This window comes from Amblyraja radiata, chromosome 4 (assembly GCF_010909765.2).
Source record: "Amblyraja radiata isolate CabotCenter1 chromosome 4, sAmbRad1.1.pri, whole genome shotgun sequence".
NCBI classification, from domain to species: Eukaryota; Metazoa; Chordata; class Chondrichthyes; order Rajiformes; family Rajidae; genus Amblyraja; species Amblyraja radiata.
In genome coordinates this window covers 78,321,848-78,339,813 of record NC_045959.1, presented here as the reverse complement: position 1 = coordinate 78,339,813, position 17,966 = coordinate 78,321,848, and the positions used below count along the sequence as shown (strand labels likewise).

At 43.4% G+C, this 17,966-nt stretch overlaps 1 protein-coding gene and 1 long non-coding RNA gene across 5 annotated transcripts in view; one reads left to right on the top strand and one right to left on the bottom strand.

The window, feature by feature from the left end:
• Window positions 1–16,555, top strand: part of LOC116972299 — a 17,315-nt gene extending 760 nt beyond the window's left edge. The window contains exons 2-3 of the long non-coding RNA XR_004411765.1: window positions 1,902–1,904; window positions 16,543–16,555. This is a non-coding gene — a long non-coding RNA (uncharacterized LOC116972299). The remainder of the gene's footprint in view (window positions 1–1,901; window positions 1,905–16,542) is intronic.
• nkain3 (sodium/potassium transporting ATPase interacting 3) overlaps window positions 1–17,966 on the bottom strand; it is a 492,740-nt gene that overhangs the window by 245,074 nt on the left and 229,700 nt on the right. For all 4 annotated transcript variants that reach the window (XM_033019791.1, XM_033019790.1, XM_033019792.1 and 1 more), the window contains exon 3: window positions 5,235–5,315. In XM_033019791.1, coding sequence (XP_032875682.1) covers window positions 5,235–5,315 — 81 coding nt within the window. The remainder of the gene's footprint in view (window positions 1–5,234; window positions 5,316–17,966) is intronic.

The window sequence follows — 17,966 nt, the reverse complement described above, 5'->3', positions numbered from 1 at the left end:
TTTAAATATGATTTACAACCATTTTCTTTTGGCATGCGTAGATTGCAATAGCGCTGAGCAAATCTATCATGGGTCTCTACCTATCAATGGCAATACATATAGGTTGTCTCAGGAAATATTTTCATTGAGCTCATGTCAGTTTTTTTCCAGTTTCATTTTTTTCTTTAATTATGACACTTCAATATTCATGCACCTGCAGATGCAGATGTTGTTAAATATGCTTTTTTTTGCCCATTTTTATTGCCTTTACACCTACCTGAAAACTGAATGGCTTTCTAGGCCATTTCAGAGTGCAGCTAAACGTCAAATGCATTGATGGGGTCTCACATATATCAGACTGAGCTGTGGTGAAATAGAACATAATTGAACCAAATGGGTCACCCAACAGTTTCATGAATACCATGAATGAGCCTGACAAAACAAAATTTATGGTCAGATTTATTTGATTGAGTGAACTCAAGTTCCTCAAGTAGCACTTACTGATCTCTTCTCTCTGGAGCCAGACTTAACAGCCACCATATAGTGTTTCCACTGGTGTGATGGCAGTAAGCCTTGCAAATTGGTGTGTGGCTGGTCCAGGTGAGTGACAGCACTGTTGTATTTCTCTTGTTTTGAAGTCTGATAAATGGTGGCTGTGGTGTTACAGCTGCATTACTATAGTGTGAGATGCTTACATTAAAGAAACATAAATGATGCATCAGTCTAATGCTGTCAGTTAGCCAGAAAGAAACACTGGGTTTTAAAGAAGTTGTTTTGTTCTGAATCCTGGTATTTTTATTTATAAAATCTTGTATCTGGAATTGTATTACATCTATCCTATTGCCTTGCTACTGAACAAGGCAATGAATACTAGGGTACTTTGACGGATAGAGATATCTATGCTTGCATCATGGCAGCTCCAAATATTTATGGTCACTGATCCAAAGACAATTATATAGAAAAAATTGGCTTGCTTAATGTCAACTCAGACATCACCGACAAGGGGGACAACATTCTCTTTGCCCACCACCTGAAATTATACCACAATGGCAAGGTTCACTGTTACTGCTAAAAGCCAATAAATAAGATGCATTATTCTCCTCTTGCAAAAATAAATACACTATCAGAACTCTTCCCATCATGTTCCTTTCATTAACTTTCATTAATCCAACACTATTGTGCAATCATTTAAAGTGGTCATAACAAAGTGCTTCATTAAATATTGGGTGCTTCTAATGCTGATATCTCAATGCAAGTTAACCTATCTCAATCACTGAGTCACAGTGGAGGGAGGAGAAATCTCCATCACAAGGCCATGGCTTTCCTCTATGAGCCTGTTACTGGGAAGCATGTGCATTGTAGGATGGGCCATTTTATGTGGGAATTGATTGAAAGTCACATCATGGAAGCAGGCTCTTCTGCCCACTGGGTCCATGCCGACCATCGATTACCCGTTTGCACTAGTTCTATGTTATCCCACTTTAGCAAACATTAGGGCAAGTTACAGAGACCAAACACGTATGTCTTTGGAACATGGGAGGAAACCCGAGCACCCGGAGGAAACCCACACAGTCATGGAGAACATACAATCTCCACAAAGACAGCACCGAAGGTCAGGATCTAACCTGGGTCTCCTGCTCTGTGAGGCAGCAGTTCTACCAAATGCACCATCGTGCTGCCGATCTAATGGCTAATTGAAACTATTGTTATCAATTTTCACATTTTGCTACTTTGTATAATCATTTATACAGTTATGAAGCAGTATCAATTGTTAAAGTACTAGCATGCAGTTACAGAGTGAAGAATGAATTACACTTGAGGTTTGACAAAAATGAGGGTTGATTTGTCATAAATGAATATAGCAGTCAAAACTGCAGACTTATTTCATATTTCTCACAAACAATTGAAAGAAACATATACAGTATGTTTCTCGTAACATTAGCATTTAACAAATGGAACATTTCCAAAAGAAAATCAGAAATAGAAGCAAGAATAGATATGCAAGCTCTTGTACCAGGACTGCCATTCAATTGAATCATTGTTTACTTGAGTCCCACTTTTCTGTACCATTCCCTTCAACTCCCCTATTATTCAAATATATTGATCTCCGTCTTGAAAAGTTAAAGTCTAAACCTCCGCAGTGGTCTTGGATAGAGAATGCCAAAAAATTCATTACTCTCTGGATGAAGGCATTTAAGGTCATAAGGTCTTAAGGTAAAGGAATAGGAGGAGAATTAGGCCATTCAGCCCATCAAGTCTACTCCGCCATTCAATCATGGCTGATCTATCTCTCCCTCCTAACCCCATTCTCCTGCTTTCTCCCCATAACCCCCGACACCTGTACCAATAAAGAATCTATCTATCTCTGCCTAAAAAAATATCCATTGACTTGGTCTCCACAGCATTCTGTGGCAAATAATTCCACAGATTCACCATACTCTGACTAAAAATATTTCTTCTCATCTCCTTCCAAATAGAACGTCCTTTAATTCTGAGGCTATGACTTCTAGTTCTAGACTCTCCCACTAGTGGAAACATCCTCTTCACTTCCACTCTATCCAAGCCTTTCACTATTCTGTATGTTTCAATTAGGTCCCCCCTCATTCTTCTAAACTCCAGCGAGTACAGGCCCAGTGCCGACAAACACTCATCATAGGTTGACAATCATTCCTGGGATCATTCTTGTAAACCTACTCTCTGATTTGAATGGCTGACCATGTCTTAAAATTGTGTCCACTGGTTTTAAACAATCCATTAGGGGACAAAATATCATCCATGCGTCAATCCTGTCAAACCCCATATGAAATACACACATTTCTATGGCATCAACTCTCATTTTCCTAATCCCTAGCGTGTAGCCCCAATCTCTCCTTATTGAATAACTCCCATCCCATTCCCTGGAATACACTTGGTGTGCTATTCTCTCTATTACAAGTTTATCCTTCCTAAGTTAGAGAGATCAAACTTGTACACAGCATTCCAGGTGCAGACTTATCGGAGCTCTCTCTAACTGCAGAAAGACATCTTCTTCACTCTTACTCAATTTTTCTTGGAATAAAAGGGAACATTTATCTTATAATTGTTTGCAGTATCTGCATGCTATGTTTCAATTATTTATGAGTAACGATTCCAGGTGCCTCTGATTATCAACACTTTTCATTTTTTCACCATTAAAACAAATATAACATAGAAAAGCACAAGAATGTCTGTGATGAACATGATGCCAAGACTTTCTCCGATATACCTGCACATAATTCATATGCCTAACCAAAAGTCTCATTAGTGCCCCTTATGTTTGATTTTTTGTATCAAAGTGGAAAACTTCAAAATTTTCAATGTTGCATTTCATCTCATATATTCACATAGCTTGTCTATGTACCATCTCTGTATCCTCCTCAACTCATGCAGCTACCCTGCTTGGAAACATCAACAAGTTTGAATATTTTACACTTTGTTTTCTCATCCAAATCATTCACATATATGATGAACAGCCAGGGTCCAATCAGATCCTTGCAGCACCTCACTCATTACAATCCAAAAGTGACCCATTTGTTGCGAACCAATCCACAGTCAATGCCAGTGTATCAGCCCAACCCTAATCCCAAATTATGCGCAATAACCTCTTGTGCGGAATCTGAGGGGTGACTTTTTCACACAAAGGGTGATGGGTGTATGGAACAAGGTGCCAGGTGAGGTAGTTGAGGCTGGGACTATCCCAACGTTTAAGAAACAGTTAGACAGGTACATGGATCCGACAGGTTTGGAGAAATATGGACCAAGCACAGGCAGGTAGGACTAGTGTAGCTGGGACATTGTTGGCCAGTGTGGGTAAGTTGGGCTGAAGGGCCTGTTTCCACACTGCACCACTATATGACTCTATGACTTGGCCTCCAGAGCCACAGCCTTCTGTGGCAATGGATTCCACAGATTCACCACCCTCTGACTAAAGAAATTCCACCTCATCTCCTTCCTAAAGGAACTTCCTTTAATTCTGAGGCTATGACCTCTGGTCCTTGACTCTCCCAATAGTGAAACATCCTCACCATATCCACTCTATCCTAGCCATTCTTACCTCAGTATGAATATTCTTTCACAGAAGGAATTAACTACACAGAAAAATATTCCAATTATTTCCACATGGTCAAAATGAACTAACCAATCCCTCATTTGAAAGCTGCAAATGATATTTAACAGACATTTGAATCCACGACCACTGGAAATAGGTCACTACTCATTTTGTAACTGTATGAGATTTTTGTTTTAAATTGAGAACACAGTCAATACTAATATTGTTGCTAATCATGGCTTCAAAATGTTTGTGGATTTGGATGAAAGGCAATAGCCAACTTGATAAATGACATTCCCAATGTTCAATTAGTGGCAAGTTGAAGGAAATGTAACAAATTATAATGTTCATCGTGGATGATCAGATTTCAAATTTCAACTTGCTCCAAATATCGATTGCTGCTAATCTCTTACACTCAGTAATGTCATCTGTTCATGAGGTGTCTTATTCATTTTCCTCTTGACTTGATCTGATGTCAGCTGGAAGTTGAACATATCCACTGAAATACTACCTCATAAATTATAATATATTTTGAGCCATCCATGATAATAATTATATTACCATTCTTTCAGGGTAAAAGCAGCGAACACATCCATGTAAGTCTGGACAAGTTTATCACATTTACGAAACAAAAAGACGCAATTAGATGTCCAAAAATATAAGAAGTTTAATTCAAACACCCAAAAATATTTCACCTTAAACTTTCAGGTTTAGGATGCTTGATTCAATCAAGTAGATTCAAAAGAGAATTGTTGCAACAATTGAAGGCTGGTTAATTAGCCTGCAGACATTTTCCTCAGAGGATGCAGTTTACCTAATTACAGAGATTCTGAAACATCTTTTGTTCAATTGTTTTAGTTTTGTTTTCTATGTCAGAGCAATAAAACCTGGAGTACAGAGACAAGTTTTGTTATAAAGACTAAAAGTGAATAAGAACATAAAAATTGGCATGACAGTAAATATATTGCAAGAAAGAGAATCGCTACACAAGACCTTGGTTAGCTAAACTGTGTCATCCATTGAAAGGAAGCAAACAAAGGAGAAAGCAAATGACATATTAGGCATCTAACTAGAGGGAGAAGTCCCTGGGACTTAAATTTAAATGGATCACTCACTCCAAGACAATTATAAGCCAAGATATTTCCAGCTAATGTTGGCTACAATGCTTGTTGCAAAAGCTGGTCTTTACCTTTGAGAGTCCTCCAACCTCCAAATAGAAGCAGAAAATGAATACATTCCAGGCGACCCACAGGGCTGTCCAAATAGAGTACTAGACACAGAAGGAAAGAAAAATAGCTAAATCAATAATAAATAATATAGCAGAGTGAACACAGAATAGTGTGCCTTTGCCCTCCCCCACCAACTGTCCTGTTAAGGAATTAAAGTCAATAACACAGAGGCTGCAAAAATAAACCAATAAACAAAGATTTATGCTTTGTCAAGTGTATGCTCAAAACAGTCCCATTTTTTTGTTGTGTTGGCATGAGGGAAACGTTACAGTCATTGCTCATTGGGCAGCAGAGTCTCGGAGCAATAGAGTTGCCGCCTTAAGGCGCCAGAGACTCGGGTTCGACCTTGACTATGGGTGTTGTCTGTATGGAGTTCGCCATTCTCCATGTGACTGCATGTGTTTTCTCTAGGTGCTCCAGTTTCCCCCTACACTCCAAAGACTTACAGGTTTGTAGGTTAATTGGCTTTGGTAAAAATTGTAAATTGTTCCTAGGGTATAGGATAGTGTTAATGTACAGGGTGATCGCTGGTCGAACGTTTGTTCTACATCTTTCCACATCACTGGCTATATCTCTTGTTTCCCTTTCCCCTGACTAGTCTGAAGAAGGGTCTTGACCCAAAACATCTCTCCAGAGATGCTGCCTGTCCCGCTGGGTTGCTCCAGCATTTTTCCTCTATTATAGATGAAGAATGCTCTTCTTGGAAGATAACCTTTTAATCTGAAGAACTATGAAGGCTACCTCTTGCTGAGGTACAAACTTCCATAAACACTACATATCCCTAGTTAACCTGTCCAAATTACCATTCCATATGTGTGAATCTAATTAATCTGTTCAAATTTGGGAGTCATCTTAAATAAGCATTTTATTGATGGTGAAACCTACAACTGCTGGCATCAATGGTAGGAGGTATGAATGTTAGACTAGTTGATGGGGTGCTGATCAAGCAGGCACCTTTATCCTGGATGGTGTAGAGTTTCTTGTAGGTTGCTGGAGCAGTAAACAATATTATCGGAAGCAGTATGGAATTTGGCACGCATCAGTGCTTCTAGATGGCCGGAAAGCTCGTTTCTCCTGTGACTGTAATGTTTGGAAAGAATTGGGCAAGTGGATGGGTGTGTTACAGACCAAACTTAGTGCCTTGGAGTAGAAGCTTGTACAATATTGCAAAAGAAAATCATGTGGATGACAAAGCCTTTAACTCTTCTGTCAACCACATATTCACTTACAAAGTTAGCATAATACAAGCAGCTACAATCATATCTCCCATTAACTGACAGGAAGGGAAACTGCAATATTAGCTTTTGTTTTTAAATCTATGATAGTGTTTGAACTACAATCAGCTAACTTGTTATCAATCAACTGTGTTACACACTTTACATTTATACTTCACAATTAGTAAGAAGCAAAATTGGTTCATGAAATGGGGACCAACACTATTAATGTTTATAGTACCCTTGCTTTAAAGAGATCTTCTCAGCCTGAGTTATCAGGGCTCTCGCTTAACTTTTTTTCCCTGTTGCCAGCCGGGCAACCTTGGCAGCTTTTTAAGTTGCCAAATGACAGTTTAAGTGGTCATTTAAGATGGCTTGCATGACGCGTGCGATAATGTGCTCGGACGAAGTGCGTAGTTACCAGTCGGAATTATACTCAATGAAGCATTCACATATTATTTCTGCTTCAAATAAAGTCACAAACTAAACATATTCACCAATCAAGACATGATATATCCCACAATGACATGCAGCAAAATTATAAGACAGTATCTCAACTCTTTTTACACATTGCAATTAATGCAATTTCTATTAGTTCTTTCCACTTCCAAACAAAAATGTGGTTGGATTATTCAGCGTATGATCAACCTGTGTCAATAAATCCTGGACCATGGTAACATATGCGTACGTATAGTTGTGAATGTTGCTCATTAAATAACTACAGCACTGATACTCCATATTAAGAGCATTGATTTGCCGTTGAAATGAATTCTGTAATAACGTGTCAACGGCAGCAGTGACAATTGAACACTGCGGTTTTAATGTTTCCGTGTTCACAATTTAATTAATCCATCTTTATGGATTAAAACAAATAATGGGAATTAAAACACATTTGATTGCATTCCGTTATCAAACATAGTCAATGTTCGCTCTGAAGACATTTCCAGGACATTAGGGTCAGGGAGGGGGGTGTGCTGTGAATCAGTGCGGGGTGGATAGATGGCGGGGGTGGGGGGGGGGGGGGGTTAGAAGGCAGTCGGTGCAGAATGGATGGATTGAGGCAGGTGAATTAGTACGTGTTGGTTGGAGTAGGTAAAATTGTGAGGGGAGAGCACGGGGGATGTCAGTGGTGTTGAATGGGGGGGGGTTCAGTACGGGATGGATGGGGGTAGACAAAAGTGCTGGAGAAACTCAGGGGGTGAGGCAGCATCTATGTAGCGAAGGAAATAGGCAAAGTTTCGGGTCGAGACCCTTCTTCAGACTGTTCCCCCCCATTCTTCTTGAATGGGAGGATCAGTACAGGATGGATGGGGGGGGGGGGGCGAATCAGCGCAGATGAATGGGGGAGGGGGGGGGTCAGTACAGTGTGGATCGGAGGGTCTGTGCAGGATGAATGGGGTATCACTACAGGATGAATGAGGGGAAGGTGCAGGGTAAATGGAGGGTGGGTCAGTACGGGATGAATGCGTGGATTAGTACAGGATGGATGGGGATAAGTACAGGATGGATGGAGGAGAAGTGCAGGATGGATGGGAAAGGGGTAAGTACAGGATGAATTTGGGGACCAGTGTAGGATGGATGGGGGGGGGGGGGTGGCAGGAGAATCAATGCGAGGTGGATAGGGTGATCAGTGCAGGATGAATAGATTGGGGGGGAGATGGGGAGGGGAGCACAGGGGATGTCAGTGAGGACTGAATAGAGGCGGGAATGGGGATCAGTGGGGGGTGGAGAGGAGGGGTCCCAGGATAAGGGGGGGGGGATGGAGGGGGCGTACAAGAGAGAGAGAGAGAGAGGGAGAAGGGGGGCGAGGTGGGGAGGAAGAAGGGTCAGCGCTCCTCGGACAACATCGCCCTGCTGCCTTGGCCGTTGGGAACTGCTTGCCACCGCCTCCCTCCTCCGCCAGCCAACAGCAAGGTGCGGGGCCAAGCGGTGCAGCTCAAAGATCCCATAGCTATAGTATCTTTGGTGCAGCTGCTTCAGAAGGGTCGGAGCGAATGACAGGTCCCGCACAGCGGCAGCAGCGGCCGCGACAGCGGCTCCATCACTGCCTCCTCCCGCACCCCCGCTCGCCCTGATAAGCAAAGATTATAGAGGAGCTTGCTGATAAGGGCCTCTGCTTGCAAATTCGCTAACGGCGCTTTTAAAACAAACCCCTCCCGCACGCCGAGGCCTCCCCCTCCCTCCCTCCTCCCAGCCTCGGCGTGTGGGAGGGGTTTGTTTTAAAAGCGCCGTTAGCGGATTTGCAAGCAGCGGCCGCTATCAGGGCGGACTGGGGGCGGGAGGAGGAGGAGATGGAGCCTGCTGTTCGGGGCCCGTCATTCGCTCCGACCCTTCCTCACCCCGCACCTAGTATCATTCCCACGCAATACAGCCATCCCCACCGACACAAAACGTTGCGTTCCTTTTCTCCAGAGATGCTGCCTGACCCGCGGAGTTACTCCAGTTTTTTGTGTCTGTCTTCGGTACAAACCAGTATCTGGTTGCCAAGCCGGGCAAAATGAATCGGTGTTTAGGTTGCCCGGCGGCGCTTTCAGTGGTCAGTGGCACCCGGGCAACCGTTAATTTCGAGCCCTGGTTATAGTGCATTCAGAAAGTATTCAGACCCCTTCACTTTTTCCACATTTTGTTATGTTACAGCCTTATTCTAAAATGCATTAGAATTTTTTATCATCAATTTACACACAATACCCCATAATAAAAAAGCGAAAATAGGTGTTTAGAAATGTTTGCAAAGTAATTAAAAGGAGATAACTGAATTATCACATTTACATAAGTATTCAGACCCTTTACTCAGCACCTTTGGCAGCGATTACAGCCTCAAGTCTTCTTGGGTATGATGTTACAGCTATTTTCAGGTCCCTCCAGAGATGTTTGATCGGGTTCAAGTCCAGGCTCTGGCTGGGCCACTCAAGGACATTTACAGACTTGTCACAAAGCCACTCCTGCGTTGTCTTGGCTGTGTGCTTATGGTCGTTGTCCTGTTGGACGGTGAACCTCCACGCCAGTCCGAGGTCCAGAACACTCTGAAGCAAGTTTTCATCAAGGATCTCTCTGTACTTTGTTCCATTCATCTTTCCATCGATCCCGACTGGTCTCCCAGTTCCTGCTGCTGAAAAACATCACCACTGCATGATGCTGCCACCACCATGCTTCACCATAGGCATGGTATTGGCCAGGTGATGAGCGATGCCTGATTTCCTTCAGAAGTGACGCTTGGCATTCAGGCCAAAGAGTTCAATATTGGATTAATCAGATCAGAGAATCTCCTTTAGGTGCCTTTTGGCAAACTCCAAGTGGGCTGTCATGTGCCTTTTACTGAGGAGTGGCTTCCGTCTGGCCACTCTCCCATAAAAGCATGATTGGTGAAGTGCTGCAGATATAGTTAGCTTTCTGGAAGATTCTCCCATCTCCACAGAGGAACTCTGGAGCTCTGTCAGAGTGACCATCTGGTTCTTGGTCACCTCCCCCGAGGCCCTTCTCCCCCGATTGCTCAGTTCGGCCGGGCGACCAGCTCGATGAAGAGTCTTGGTGGTTCCAAAGTTCTTCCATTTAAGAATGACAGAGGCCACTGTGCCCTTCGGGACCTGCAATGCTGCAGAAATTTGTGTAGCAAACAATCCCGTCTCGGTGGTCTATGAACAATTCCTTCGTCTTCATGGCTTGGTTTTTGCTCTGACATGCACTGTCAACTGTGGGACCTTATATAGACAGGTGTGTGCCTTTCTAAATCATGTCTAATCAATTTAATTTACCATTTATGGACTCCAATCAGGTTGCAGAAACATCTCAAGGATAATCAATGGAAACAGGATGAACCTAAACTCAATTTTGAGTGTCATAGCAAAGGTTCTGAATACTTATGCAAATGTGATATTTCAGTTATTTCTTTTTAATTACTTTACAAAAATTTCTAAATACTTGTTTTCGCTTCTTCATTCTGGGGTATTATGTGTAGATTGATGATAAAATAAATGAATTTTACCCATTTTAAAATAAGTGGAAAGTGGAAAAAGTGAAGGTGTCTGAATACTTTCTCAATGCACTGTATGTTATTTTTCATTTGCTCTTTCTGTTTTGGATTCACTTTGATTGTTATCATGTATAGTCTTTTTCTCTGACTGGATAGCACGCAACAATAGCTTTTCATTGTATCTCGGTACACATGACAATGATAAACTAAACTAAACTAGTGGATATTAGTTTACTGAGCTATACATGTGTATATGATTTAACTAGTATAGACTAGCGTTGTTACAATCCCTGCCATCAGTGGCGCTCCAGATTGGTGGGGGGGGGGGGGGGGGGGGGGGGGGGGGGGGGGGGGTTAGTAAACTGCAGGTTTTACATTGTTGTCAGGGAGGGATTTCCTCTTACAACCAGCTTATGATGTAGAGGAAATCCCGTTCTGTCATCCATTCCCGTTTTTTTTCATCATGTTGCTGAGCTATTGAATCGCTGGATTTGAATGTCGGGGCTCAACTTCAAGGTCTTTGAAATCACGGATTGCAAGTTCACGCTAAAACAAATGGTATATAGGACATTTATTTGACATCTTATCTAGTTTTTGGTGTAATTTAATTGTAATCTGATGATGTGAAATAAGTTAATTAGGCCCCGATATCGGCAACATGATCATTATCCGTATTGTGTAATTGTCTATCCGTGATCGCTGTTTTCATGCGAAATATCTGACTAAAAACTTTCACAGTATGTATATATATAATTTGTTTATAGGGACAGTGCATATTAACATGTAATTATGCGAGATTGTAGCCAATCAGTAGCTAATTTCCGTCTCTAGTCCCAGGCAAAGGTAGGTGAAGTGTCTCGCCCAAGGACACAATGACAGTACACACTCCAAGCAGGATTCGAACCGGCCACCTTCAAGTTGCCAGCCGAACACTTAGCCCATTGTGCCATCTGTCGTCCATACATTCAGATCGGATTGAACATGGTGGCAGCCATGACCGATCTGTATGTATGTCTGTGTAAAATGGCCCTTGTGACAAGGCTTGTCCTCGATCACAGCTTTTGAGTTGTCAATACAAAACAATAGAGAACAATATGCTAATTTCCTAGTATGAAAATGACCATAACTTTTTTAATACTCAAGATATGAAAGTGAATTAGGTAAATATTAACGTTTTTTTAATGCTTTATCTGATGGGATAAATTACAGGCTTGATTTTTAAAATCTCAATATTTTGTAACATCTTATCTATATTACTAAAAGTCTGTTCTTGACCGGTTTTGGCTTTCTGTGCTCCGATTTCCGAGAGTACGCCGCCACCTACGGCCGTCATTTTTGGCCACCTCGCTCAGAGCCCCCCTCCGCCGCATGTGTGCCGAGGATTTTTCCCGTCGATGAAAATTGACAGAGATATTAATGTTTTTACAAAATTCCCCATTCTCTCTGCTGCCCCTGCTGGAGGGAGGGGGAGGGACTATAAAACCAGGAAGTGGTGTGCCTCAATCAGTCTCTGCAAGTGGTGTGCCTCAATCAGTCTCTGCAAGTGGTGTGCCTCAATCAGAGCTCTGAATGACACTGACAAATGTCTACAGCACTGTGAGTACCCTTAATTTGGTTTGAAAATGAAAATATGGTTAGAGGTAAAAAAGCACTGCCTGCAAATGGTTGTTTGGGTTTGGGTTGAAGTAAAAAGGCACTCTCTCTCCCCCCCCCCCCCCCTCTCCTCTCCCTCTCCTCCCCCCCCCCCTCCTCTCCTCTCCTCCTCTCCTCCTTCCCCCTCTCCTCCTTTCCCCCCCTCTCCTCCTCTCCCCTCCTCCCCCTCTCCTCCTCCCCCCCTGCTCCTCCCCCCCCCTCCTCCTCTCCCCCCCTCCTCTCCCCCCCCCTCCTCTCCCCTGCTCCCCCTCCTGCCCCCTCCCTCCCTCTCCCCCCTCTCCCCCTCTCCCCCCCCTCTCCCCCCCTCCTCTCCCCCCCCTCTCCCACCCCCCCCTCTCTCCTCTCCCCTCTCCTCTCCCCCCTCCTCCCCCCCTCCTCTCTCTCCCTCTCCTCCCCCCCCCCCCCCCTCCCCCCCTCCCTCCCCCCCTCCCCCTCCCTCCCCTCCACCGTCCCTCCCCTAAACCCCCCCTCCCCTCCTCACACCCCTACCCCCTTCCCTCCACCCTCCCTCCCCTGCTCCCCACCTCTCCCCCGCCCCTCATCTCTCCTCCCTCTCAGCACTCCCTCTCTCTCCCCCTCTCTCCTCCCCCCCTCCCCCCTCTCTCTCTTTCTCCCCTCCTCCCCTCCATTAGCGTGAGTGCGGGGCGGGGGGGGGGGGGGGTAAGTTAGTGTGTGATGCTGCATGTCGCCTCCCCCCCCACAACCGCACGTTGGGGGAACAGACCCAACGGGTCTGCACGGTCTAGTATATTACTAAATCTCTGTTCTTGACCGCTTTTGGCCTTCTTTGCTGCGATTTTCGAGAGAACGCCGCCACCTACGGCCGTCATTTTTTGCCACCTTGCTCAGAGCTCCCCTCTGCCGCATGTGTGCTGAGGATTTTTCCCGTCGATGAAAAATTACGGAGATATTAATGTTTTTACAAAATTCCCCATTCTCTCTGCTGCCCCTGCTGGAGGGACTATAAAACCAGGAAGTGGTGTGCCTCAATCAGTCTCTCATCAGATGGAGCTCTGTCAATTAGTCTCTGTCACTCTGAGCTCTGAATGACACTGAACAAATTTCTTCACACCTGTAAGTACCCATAATGTGGTTTGAAAATGAAAATATGGTTAGTTTGAAATAAAAAACGCACTGCCTGCAAATGGTTGTTTGGGGGGTTTGGGTTGAAGTAAAAAGGCTCTCTCTCTCTCTCTCCCTGCTCCCCACCTCTCCCCCTCCCCTCACCTCACACCCCTCTCAGCACACCCTCTCTCTCCCCCTCACTCTGACCCTCTCTCTCTCCTCCCCTCCTCCCCCACCTTCCCCCCGTCACCCACCCTTCCTCTTCTCCTCCTCTCCACCCCCCTCTCCCTCTTGCCCCTCTCTCTGTGTTTCTGTCTCTCTCTCTGTCTCTGCCCCTTCTCTCTCTGCCCTCACTCTCTACCCCCCCCCCCCCCCTCTAGATGTGACTGCAAGTTGGGGGCTATGCGTCAGTAGATAGTGTGGTTATGGGGTTAAAGGAGCAAATTAATAATATTAATATAATATCAAGGGGGGTAATTAGCGTGTGGGGGGGGGGGTATAGTTAGTGTGTGTGACGCTGCATGCGGCCCCCCCCCCCCCCCCCCCCACACACAACCGCACGTTGGGGGAACAGACCCAACGGGTCTGCACTTGGCCTAGTTCCTATATAGATGGTGAAGTTAGTGATTCCTGTTTCAAATCTTGCTACAGAAATTAGATATAGGCGTGTGCCTTTTGACCATGTTAGAATATCCAGGTGTATCTCAACAGAGGAAAAGGATTAAATTATTAGAGTGATTGCATCGGTTTCCTCCCATATCCAAAATAAGTGCAGGTTTGTAGGTTAATTGCCTCTGTAAAATTGCTCCTAGTGTGTAAGTGTGATAACATATAACCAGTGTGAACGGTTTAATTTAGTTCTAGTTAACAGTTTAGTTTAGAGATACAGGGTGGGAACAGGCCCTTCGGCCCACTGAGTCACCCATATACTAGTGCTATCCTGAACACAATTTACAGAATCCAATTAACCTGCAAACTTGCATGGACCACCTACACGATCACAGGGAGAACGTACAAACTCCATACACGCAGCACCTGTAGTAAGGATCAAAGCCAGGTCTCTGGCTCAGTAAGGCAACAACTCTACCCCTGCGCCACTGTGCCGACCATTTATCAATGGTTGCCGTGGACTCCGTGAGCCTGCTTCCTTGCTATATCCTTCAATTCAATTCAAAATTCAATCCAGTCTGTGGATTATACCCATTATATTGAAATTTCTATCAACTATTCCCTTTTGCACTTTTATGAATAACAAATTAAAAGTGAAGCATTAACCAGATTTATGAAAGCAGTTTGTATTGGAAAAAGCTAGAAGAATCAACTTCTACCTTCTTTCAATTTTGGGTGAGTACAACCTTCTTCTAAATCACATTGTGAACATAAACACCTTACCCTTTGAGAAACATCTTGCTTCTAGACCCTGATATCACCTGCTGCTTGGTGACAGAATTGTAAATAACAGCTGAATTATTTGTTCCATAGCATGGATGTAATGGTGCTTATCAGGTAAAGAAAACTGAAAAGAAATAGAAGGAGGAGATGTTGTGTGTTAAAGAGGGCATGGGTGAGTATGACTCACTGAATAAAATGTCCTAAGCTGAAGATCCAGTGCCACAGAGCACAGAGGCAGGACATAATGATGGTGCTCACGATCACAAGAGATACGGTTTACTCTCCATACCATCTGGTCAACAAAACCTTCTGTGATGATCAACCATATGCAACGATCTGCTAGTGGCAGTTCAGGTCACAGTTGCGCTCAACATTTCAACAAGCAGACCTGATAAAGCACCCACAGGGATATCTCAGGATTCAGTTGTTGTCCTAGTCACTGCATCACTAAGCAGGTAATTCAGCTCATCTTTCACTACATATTCACCTGGGATCATCTGTATGGTCTGAGAAAAACCTCCAACAAACAGACCCGCTGTCTGGCCCACTGAGTTACTCCACAACCCTGTGTCCTTTTGTTAGACCTCTTCTTGTCTCCCATGCATTACTCTGTAAATTGGAACATTACTGCACTCAAGTGTGGGTAGCCACAGAGATGCATGCAACAAGGATGGGATGGAAAATAAAATCAAGTGTCCAAAAGTAACAAAGTTGTCAATTGCATCAAAAAAACTGAAAGGTTATGGCAGTAGAGCAAGTCACAATAACCTTGGTGTAGAGATGGTATTGATTTATTCATGGGAGAAATAATGGGCAAGGCATGGTTATTGAGTATAAACTTGTTAACTGTTAAAGCAAAAACAGTATGCAATGACAGCTCTGATCCAACTTCGCTCTTGTTGAAACCTTAATGTTCATGATAAAATACAACTCCTTCAGTTCTTACATAAAATATATGAAATGTTCTTCAGGATGAACAACATTGTTGAAAATGAGGGCAAGGACAAAACTGTGACTGCTCAAAGAAGAAACCAGATGAAAGCATAAAAAATATTATAATGACAACCCGAGACATATGTCATTGAGCAGACCTCCTGGTGCCATAGGAGAGAAAAGGTATTTCATTTCATGAAAATGTAGAGTGATTATAGAATCACTTTAATCCAGCATCCAAGATCACAGATTGTTGTAAACTTGGGAACAGAAGCCAATGGTCAGGTACGACCAGGGAGCTAAGTCTAAGTCATGTGTGTGAGTTTAGCATGCAAAGAATTGGAATGTTGGGGAAGTCTGCCACCATTCAATATAGAAAAGCCAGTTTAGACAGTGAGATAATTCAACTGATAAAGAAAGAGCACACAGTCTCAGTGTGCAAGACCAGATCTAGGATGACAGGCCAGAATACCGTCAACCAGGTCCATGCAAGGGCAACATTTGGACCAGAAAGCCATGGGGGATAAGCTTGTGCAATATTGAAGCAAATGGGCAAGTTGAAGAGCAATTTTAAATATTACATACACCAATAATAGGAAATTGAGTGATTTTAAAATTAGTGTAAGTATATGAAAGGTTTGGGAATACAAATATTGATAAAGGTACTGACTGTGTAAAGTATGTACTTCTGGGTAAAGTTGTTAGGAATCTGTCAAAGTGACTTTATAACACAATGTTACTTAATTTAAATACAATTTCAAGCAAGTCACTGAAATCCCTCGGTGTGATACAGTATTGAGCTTCCCATTACGTTCAACAGTGAAGCTGCCAATTGAAGTGGTTGATTTTCCTTAAACCAAGTCTATTAGGAAAGGACTGGCCCAAAGAATTAAAACTGAATTGGAAGGAAATGTCTATAAAAACCATTCTTCCAATTTTTAATTCATTAGGCAATATGCAAGTGTGTTCAAAGAGTCACATATTGACATTAAGGTGAATAAAGCTTTAAAGCCCACAAAAAAAGCCAATATCCTAATACAGTATGTAGAAACAAAGAACTGCAGATGCTGGATTATACCAAAGATAGACACAGAGTGCTGGAGTAATTCAGCAAGTCAGGCTGTATCTCTGGAGAAAAAGGTTATGTGATGTTTTGTGTCATAGAGTGATACAGTGTGGAAACAGGACCTTCAGCCCAACTTGCCCACAACGGCCAACATGTCCCAGCTACATTAGTCCCACCTGCCTGCTTTTCGTCCATATTGCTCCAAACCTGTCCAATCCATGTATCTGTCTAACTGTTTCTTAAACTTTGGGATAGTCCCAGCCTCCTCTGGCAGCTTCTTCTGTACACCGACCACTCTTTGTGTGAAAACGTTACCCCTCAGATTCCTATTAAATCTTTTACTCTTTACCTTAAACCTATGTCCTCTGGTCCTCAATGCACCTACTCTGGGCAAGACGATCTATTCCTCTCATGATTTTATACACTTCGATAAGATCACTCCTCATCCAACTGTGCTCCAAGGAATAGAGTCCCAGCCTACTCAACCTCTACCTATAGCTCAGACCCTATAGTCCTGGCAACATTCTTGTAAATCTTCTCTGTACCCTTTCCAGCTTGACAACATATTTCCTATAACATGGTGCCCAGAACTGAACACAATACTCTAAATGCAGTCTCACCAACGTCTTATGCACCTGTAACATGGCCTCCCAAATTCTATACTCAATACTCTGACTGATGAAGGCCAATGTGGGAGCTATCTTCAAACTGAAAGTAGGTGAGGTGGGGAGATGAAGAGCTGGAGGTGAGAAAAGACCAGGAACAATCAGGGCCAGCCACGAATGACCTCAGGCCTGGTAAGCACACAGTGTCTGGAGAAGGATTTTGGCCCGAAACGTTGCTTATTTCCTTCGCTCCATAGATGCTGCTGCACCCGCTGAGTTTCTCCAGTATTTTTGTGTACCTTTGATTTTCCAGCATCTGCAGTTCCTTCTTAAACACTCTGGTAAGTACATTGTTGGCTATATGAGGTTGTGATCAAGAGGGAAACAATGTGGAGAACTGTGGAACTGGTAAAACGGCTAGGGTGGAGTAAGGTGGGAGGGAGAAGGGGATGAGGGGGAAGTAGAAGTTACTTAAAATGAGAGAATTAATTGTTCAACAGTATGTTGATCAAAACCCTACAAAGTTAATAGATAGCAATGTCCAAAAATATTGTGATGCCTAAAGCAACCAAAACTGTTTGACCATACAGGGATTATAATGTAACCCTCGCAAAAGCTTGACATTGAACCGTAATCATGGCTCATGGCTCAGGATCTGTCCAGCAAATTGGCACAGGTCAAAGTGGTCGGCACAGTCCAATATAATGCCAGCTCTGTTGAATCTCACCAAACATTTCTGCACACAATACTACTGCATCAAATATTGAGTGACTCTTGCAGTTGAGAGAAGGAAG